General features: G+C 43.2%; 1 protein-coding gene and 1 long non-coding RNA gene across 2 annotated transcripts in view; one reads left to right on the top strand and one right to left on the bottom strand.

Moving 5' to 3' along the window:
* Window positions 1-8,292, top strand: part of ptchd4 (patched domain containing 4) — a 51,613-nt gene that overhangs the window by 9,099 nt on the left and 34,222 nt on the right. Inside the window, exon 2 of the mRNA XM_032511408.1 lies at window positions 7,564-8,059. Coding sequence (XP_032367299.1) covers window positions 7,564-8,059 — 496 coding nt within the window. The remainder of the gene's footprint in view (window positions 1-7,563; window positions 8,060-8,292) is intronic.
* LOC116686405 (uncharacterized) overlaps window positions 4,072-8,292 on the bottom strand; it is a 16,813-nt gene continuing 12,592 nt past the window's right edge. Inside the window, exon 3 of the long non-coding RNA XR_004331244.1 lies at window positions 4,072-4,083. This is a non-coding gene — a long non-coding RNA (uncharacterized LOC116686405). The remainder of the gene's footprint in view (window positions 4,084-8,292) is intronic.

Genomic DNA, 8,292 nt, shown 5'->3' with positions numbered 1-8,292 from the left:
GAGAATACACTGAATTGCAACGCCTTAGGCCTTTCTCTTAAACCCAAGAGCATCATCTAGTGGACTCAGAAAATACAGACACTGGTTCACCAAGCTTCATTTGGCCATCCCTAGCCACTAGTGACCTTGCATGCTTTGACTGTTATGAAGGTAGAGGAGAGGCATTTCAGCGACGTGTGCGGCGAGCACTTTCTGCAAGTAGCCCGACAGTGGGTCACTGAACATGAAGCCAGCACTATGACCACTATGTCCAAGCAACATGGTTGCAGGGTCCAGCTACTCCCTTTGGAGCATATGCCTTGCAGCGCATATAGCTTCCACTAGTGGTGGGCAAATCTCAATAGCAACGTTTGTATTGATATTGATCAATACCAGTGTAACAGGGTTGATACTCTAGTTTAGGGCCGGGGCAATTCGTCGATGTAGGTGTTGTCTTCAATTTGGTAAATGTGTTGCGTCTAAAAAAAAACATGGCTGTCTCCAGCAACAGCGCAAGTATGGATTCCTCGCAACAACGCGTTGAGAAGAAAGCTCGCTCACCGTCCTCTGAAGGGTGGGAGTATTTTACTCTTAATGCCAACAACAGCGTGGTAGTCTGGGGACTGTAAAATGATCCCTGAGTCAGGATAACGGCAGCAAAACACCGCGAGTTCTGCTCTCCTCTGCCTCTCCAGCTCCTCCCGTAGCTCACCGTATACAGTCTGTCCTGCACTGACTGCCCCCCCCCCCCCGGAGCAACCAGGCCAGACTGTTTCAGATACCTCATGGGTCTTTTACAACGTCAGTTACATCAGCCCACGTATTAAGAGATTGTCGCTCGGACTCATAATTCCCTTAGAAAGAAGAGATAAACTTGAAAGATGGCGCTCTCTGTTCAAAGACAAAGGTTAAATGAATTGTAATTCATTGTATTTTCAAACCGTTGTTGACCAGAGAGCGCCATCTAGTGGCTCGGAAAATAAAGACACTGGTTCACCAAGCTTCATTTGGCCGTCACCAACTGAAAGGTAATTTGTTTTATTGCTGGACTTATTTGATACATCAGAGTTCACACATAAACACTATCAAAATTAGGTTGCCTTAGATATATTATCATATCTAAGGCAACCTATTATTATTATATTATAGATAGCTTATTTGAATTGAATTGTTTCTCTGTTTAAATGTGTTAATGAAACCTGGAAGCTTCTCTCTCTCCACCTCTCCCACCTCCCACCGCCATCTTTTCTCAGAAAGCTCAAACAGTGTCACCTCCTCCCTTTTCACAAATCCCTCAACTGCTCACAGAAATCATCCACACACACACACACACACACACACACACACACACACACACACACACAGTACCTAGGCATTTTGAAAAGCCAGTTTGCAGGAGATATAGAAAGGGTTGCCATAAACATATCTCATTATTCTCTATGGAACTATGCATGTGTTCCAGCACTACACACTGTCTAAGCATGTACTGGCTCAATGTGTCTGCAGACATTTAGAGATAAGTGTGTTGGAACTACTGAGATTCATTTGAAATTCTTTAGTGAAGTTGGAAACTGGATAAATGTGAGCTTTGTGCAATTATTAAGTTTTGGCTAAGTGATTACATTACGCAAATATACTTGTACATTGTCATGAAATGACAAATCTGAAGCACTAAGTAGGATGGTTTGGAGAGTAATGATGTAGCACAGAAATAGTTTGGAGATCTGGCCTGTTAAATGTGTTGTATTAGATTAGAAGAAGTCAGTTATAGAATGTCTGGCTCTCACAGGAAATCTGGCTGTTGACATATCAATGTTACCAATTATGTGACTTTGAGTTGCAGCGCCCACCACCTCTAATTCATCCTTCTGCCCACATAATAACTCAATTTTTCTTTCTCACTGCAGTAACTTGTTTACAGAAATTGAGGCAAACAATCACTGGGATTTATTTATCTCTAAGCGTGCGATTTATATCACGCCCCCCGCTGTGAAACAGCATACCGCGGCTGTTTGATTGTGCTGGATTATTGTGTTCCTAACAAGATAAATCATATCTACAATAAGCTGCAAATTAACGTTGACATTGTTCTGGTTAAAGCAGGAGTTCAAATTCACATCACAATATTGTGTGGCTGAGGGACAAAGCATAAAGTAGAAAGCTCTATTATATGAGCACAATGGAAATGCTGCTTTTTAATGGGTCATACACCCAGGTGGCCCGCATAATCCATGAGCGCTACGAAGCCAGTGAGGGAGTGCATTAAGGTGAAAATCTAGACAGACAGACAGACAGACAGACAGTTGGACAGGCAGTTGGACAGTCAGACAGTCAGACAGACAGTCAGACAGTCAGACAGTCGGGCAGACGGACAGACGGACAGACGGACAGTCAGACAGAGAGACAGACAGACAGACGGACAGTTGGACAGTCAGACAGACAGACAGTTGGACAGTCAGACAGTCAGACAGAGAGACAGACAGTTGGACAGTCAGACAGACAGACAGACAGACAGTTGGACAGTCAGACAGACAGACAGACGGACAGTTGGACAGTCAGACAGTCAGACAGAGAGACAGACAGACAGAGAGACAGACAGACAGACAGACAGTCAGACAGACAGACAGATACTTTATTCATCCCGAAGGAAATTTTAGGCATCCAGTAGCAAGACAAACCATAACACAACACATATACACACATACTTAAGAATACAAATACAAATTAAAAATAAAAATTAATAATCACTCCCAGAAATGCAATACCATAAGGTGAGATACTATTGTAGACTGTGTGTAGTGATGATAGTGTAAAAGTGAACAGTGCAGTTGATCATGATAAAATATTGATTATGACTATAAAATATAAACATAATAACCTATAAACTGACTAAGAACATTATGTAACAGGAAATAAGTTTCAAGTAAAAGATGTAAGATGGAGATGTTATGAACATAGTCCAGGTTATGTATGAGCCAATAACAAAGTTGTACAGCAGACAAGTGATATGATTGGGGGGAAGGGGGGGGGGGCCAACAGAGAGACAGGCTCATGCTGAAAAGTCAATTTCTCCCGTCCCCCCTTGTGTTGTGTTGAATTATATTCATGTCTTAGTTAGATGTGACATTGAATCCCGAGCTGAACACAGCGTCCCTACTCATTCCTAGAAGAGTTCTTCAGTGGAGCATGAAGCCTTCATGGAGCCAATAAATACCTGGCTCCTCCGCCTTGTTTCCACATTAGAGAAGGCCCACTAGAGACGGCCGCCGGCCAAGGCTGCTGGTTCAGCGCTCCGCTAACTTCAGTAGAGACTTAATGATTCAAATTTTATCTGAACGAATGGATCAAATTCAAATAGTCAGTCCTTCCAAGATTTCGCAGCCTTTTTTTGAGATTGCCCAAAATGCCTGTATGGGAGATTTTGTAAAAAAGATAAAAGTTGCGATGTTTGTTGCAATAAAGTTGCTGAAGACAAAAAAAAAAAAATACATATATATATATAATATATATATATATATATATATATATATATATATATATATATAGCTCCAAATTTAAGCAAAATTGTGAGAGGACAACTTGGACATTTTCATTTTAAAGGGATCCACTTTTATTACACTGGTATACATACATGTAAAATCTAGTCAGAGATGTTACAGTATGTGGTTGATAATGCTCAAATGTTACAGAATTGATTTGAATCGTAGCAAAATGTGTGAGAGTGTCAACCACCAAATCTTTACTTTAAAGAGTAATTTAGGTGTTTTCAAACCTGGACCCTATTTCTAATGCAGTAGTGTCTATGTGACAAATAAATAAATCTATATTTTAAAATAAATAAATAAATAAAGCTTTGAAATTGGTCCAGTAGTGAGCGAGAATTCTGTAACCGGGCTGCAATGTAACCCTATAGAGCAAACGTGCATCATCAAGTCCGTCCACTGAAAGTTTGAAATGTTTTAGTAGTGTTTGACAGGCTGGCTCAGGTTCCGCAGCAGATCTATTCTGTGTGGACTGGTAGCTGGAGAGGTGCCAATCCACCACCTGGGTACTGCCAAGGTGCTCTTGAACAAGGCACCAAACCCCCCTCAGACGCTCAGGGCGCTGGTCCAGCACTGGCAGCGCCCCCACTCCGACATTTCTCCATAATGTTGTTAGACTTAGAAGAATAATCTGAGCATGTCAATGATAAACAAAAGCAGCTTCCATTGTAGCTTCTGTCGCGTCCTGCCTCACACTGGACTCATTTTAATGATTGTTGTTCCCATCAGTCACTTAGGACTTAAAAGCATAGCTGAAATGTCCAGTTTAAAAAAAAAAAAAAAGAAGGAAGTTACCCTTTAAGAAAGTGTTGACTGCGCTTTACACTACTATTTTGCCTAGATCTTTCTCAATTGTTAATTTACTCAGCAATAACAAGCAGGAAGCTGACGAATCAGCTCTCGTGTCACTACCCAAGGTGACGGGCTTTCCCAGCTACTTTACCCTCTCAATGACCTGCTGCACTCAGCCCTCCGCTGAGGATGGCTGGCTAGAGGAAAGCTCTCTGGTGATTGAAGTAGCTCCTGGAACACAGGCACTCTATACGCAGCGGTGGAACTACCTTCAAAACAGCACAACACACACCACACCATCCAAATGTATGGCCTGTTATCCAGTCACAGTTTACCAAATAGAAAGAAAAATAAACCCACAATAAATGATGTATGTACACAACAGCCTGTTTCCAGGTAAAATAACATTAATGCCTGTGTTAATACTATTTTGTCTGTAGTAAGATTGTAAGTACTTATATGGAGGATACAGGGGTGACAAAAACTAAGGTTTCAGTTTGGCACATGCAGGTGCAGGTTGGGCACACGTCCTTAGGAGATGCATTAGATCTTTGTTGTACACCATACTCTCTGGTGTTGTACAGCGGTAGATAAGCACTGCTGGGTCCTGCTGGTCCACGTAGGGATCATAGCCATAGGTCTACTTGATAGCCATCTTCACCTTTTACGCTGTTTACTTTAGCTTCTCATACTCAACTCAGCATACGTTTTGCGGAGCCGATGGATAAGTGACTGGAGGGGTCCGCTCCCTCTAGTTTGAGCACATTGTTAGAACAATGACCAATGTTAACTTTTATAACAGCACTACATCAGCCATGTTTGTGACAAGATAGGCACCCCAGATCTATACAGTGTTGTAATACTATTTCCGGAAGAGGGGGAGTGCACTACTGTATGACTATGATTATATTGTGTAGACAGGGCCTACATTTGGTTTATCATCCCTGCACCCACCCACACACCCCACACGCAGTACGGAAGCCTACCTTTCATGCCCTGGCACACCAGGTCGGTCACCTGATTGAATTAATGCACAACAAGGAAAACGGAAGCGAGGAAAGATAGCAAACGACTAAAGTCTAGAGGGCATCTAATCTCATCGGATTAATCCAATACCCGATAGGGCTGTCAGAACTGAGGCCGATGGTGGACACCGGCAGGATGTGTTCATCAGGGAGAGAGAGGGGCAAAGCCATCGTATGCTCCACGTAGCTGCTGAAGCAGTCCTCTGTGAAATGCAGTAAGTATAGTTTGGAGCTCTTACATACACCGTTATCCTCATAGTGATCAAATTCTAGTCAGATGGCCCTAGGCTTGCATTGCCAGACCTTCCTGCACAGCGCTGTGGTGGAGGGTCTGGCTAGTCCACACAGCATTCTGGGAGGGAGGACAATGTGGCCTGGTTTATTGGCATTTATTTAAACCAATCAGAATCGTCTTAGGATGTGATTTATAAGGGTTTATTTCCTCCGGACTTAAGACTTCCTTTGGTCACTGTCTTCCTCAGACATACTCTTTTTTAACTGCTGCTAACAGGCTACTTCAAAAAATGAAATATTGTAAATTGTGGCATTGTGTACATATTCAGAGCTCCATTGGCTACATTGTCAGCTAGCATATAAGAAAGGTTGTGCCAGCCATACAGGTGTGTCTTTATTCCTGACAGACCCACTGTTATTGGCTCACTGAGCTCTTCACTGCTCTGCACAATCCCATTATCTCCACCCTCCTGTCACTGTGATGGCCTGCATGGCTGTGTGAGTCATCACAATGGAGCAGCACATCAACCAATCAAATCAAATAAGCACTTCTGTCCACAGCTGTATGGTGAGTTCAAGTTAAATGGTGCATCTGAGAACTGGTGCTGCACTGCTCTGTGTGGGCTGGAACGTTCCAGTATATCGTACAGCTGGCTGCTCCCCCGTCACTGGTGCTTGCCGTCTGCTGCAGGCACGTGCACGCAGAGACATCCAAAGGGGCTTGAGCACCTGCCCTTTTTCTTCCTTGACAGAAAGTGCCCTTTTTATTTTTTAATAAATATAGCCTATGTATACTTTATTCTTGTTTGCACACAGCTTCTCCATCAAACAAATATATATGTTGAAATCCAAAATATCAGTTTGGGAGATTAGAGTTTCTCTCTCTCTCTCTCTCTCTCTCTCTCTCTCTCTCTCTCACTCAGCTCCTTCTGCCGCGTCTCTCTCTCTCTCTCTCTCCTTGATGTGTATGGAAAGCCTGCAGGAAGACTCAGCTCCATTTGGGCCAGTTCTCATTAATATTCAACCAGCTAAGCTACTGGACTCTGATTGGCTAACAGCTAGCCAATGACAGCCTGGCTATCAGCATCCTTTACCCAGCTCATGAATATCAATGAGCTCAGGCAACATGACGTCAGACTGACCAGCTGTTGTAATTGGTCTGATTTCTCCTCTTATTTCTTTCCAGTGACTAGAGCTGACAGAGGAGGTAGCAGTTCATCTTCACATTCACCACATAACACACACACACACACACACACACACACACACACCTCTAACAGATTTAAAAAAAATGCAAGTACAAACGGTTTATTGTGGCAGGGCACCTTTAACTAATTAAAATGCGCTAAGCTGCAATAATTTGACAAGGCACTGCAAGATAAGAGGATAAACAAAATAACCATATAATAATAATAATAATAATAATAATAATAATAATAATAATAATAATAATAACATGTCAGCACAGAACTTCCCCAGTTAAGGAGGAGTCTTTTCCCCGTACATGTCAGGTTTAAATATGTAGATTCATTTAGAAGAAATCTACAGATGCAGCCTGAAACAAATACCATGTAAATGTGTATTTTGGAAGTATTACTTTCATTACAGTAAAAGAAAACATGGACCAAAATCTCTAAATTGACCACAACAGGAAAAAAGTGTCCTGCATGAAACAGTAACATCATCATTTTGATCTAATAAAAACAGTGCTTTTCATTATTGGTGTAGCATTTTTTTCCTGTAAAATTATTAATGTAATTTTGAATATATTCAATCGAAAAAAAATTCAGTTGAAGTTTTAATGATTCCATTAATGCTAAAAGATTTAAAATGAATTATTTTCATTTGCAAAATTAACAAAACTTGATCCCTCTCTACTTATTCCACATCTATATGCATACACTAGTAGTGTAGTAACCATGCACATTGTTTATCCTTGAGCCCCTGAAGCACCTGAGAGCTAATGGCAGGTGTTTGTAAATCCCCAACAGGATGGCCGTGTGTCCTTCATAGGCCACCAGCTGGGGGGGGTGTCCTTCTCGGCCAACAGCCGCGACCAGCAGGTTAAGTTTGCCCGCGCTGTCCAGATCACCTACTACCTCCGCAACCACGGACCGGTGGTGCAGGATGCCATCGCCGAACGCTGGGAGAACGAGTTCTGCTCCCTGGTCAGCCGGCTGTCCACGGCCGAGGCGCCCCACGCGTCAGACCAGCTCCACATCCAGTCGCTCACGTCCTTCAGCCTGTGGCGGGACTTCCACCAGACGGGCGTGCTGGCCAAGGGGGAGGTGCTGGTCAGCCTGGTGCTGGTGCTCCTGGCCGCCACCATCTCCAGCTCCATGCGGGACTGCCTGAGGGGGAAGCCGTTCCTGGGCCTGCTGGGCGTGCTCACCATCTGCATCGCCAACGTGACGGCCGCAGGGATCTTCTTTATATCGGATGGAAAGTTCAACTCTACACTGCTGGGGATCCCATTCTTTGCCATGGGTGAGTCCTGTGACTGAGACTGCCTGTGTGTGTGTGTGTGTGTGTGTGTGTGTGTGTGTGTGTGTGTGTGTGTAGTGGTTGGTTAGGGGGCTTATAAGGGGTTGACACTCATATCATTGTGATGGGCTTTTCCTCGGAGGGGATGCCGGATGTTTATTGTAGTAAATGTGTGTGTCAGTGTGGACCTTAATAAATGTGTGTGTCAGTGTGGACCTTAGTAAATGTGTGTGTCA

This window comes from Etheostoma spectabile, unplaced genomic scaffold, assembly GCF_008692095.1.
Source record: "Etheostoma spectabile isolate EspeVRDwgs_2016 unplaced genomic scaffold, UIUC_Espe_1.0 scaffold362, whole genome shotgun sequence".
Classification (NCBI taxonomy): domain Eukaryota; kingdom Metazoa; phylum Chordata; class Actinopteri; order Perciformes; family Percidae; genus Etheostoma; species Etheostoma spectabile.
The sequence above is the reverse complement of the archived record's forward strand: the minus strand, read 5'-3'. Positions and strand labels throughout refer to the sequence as shown.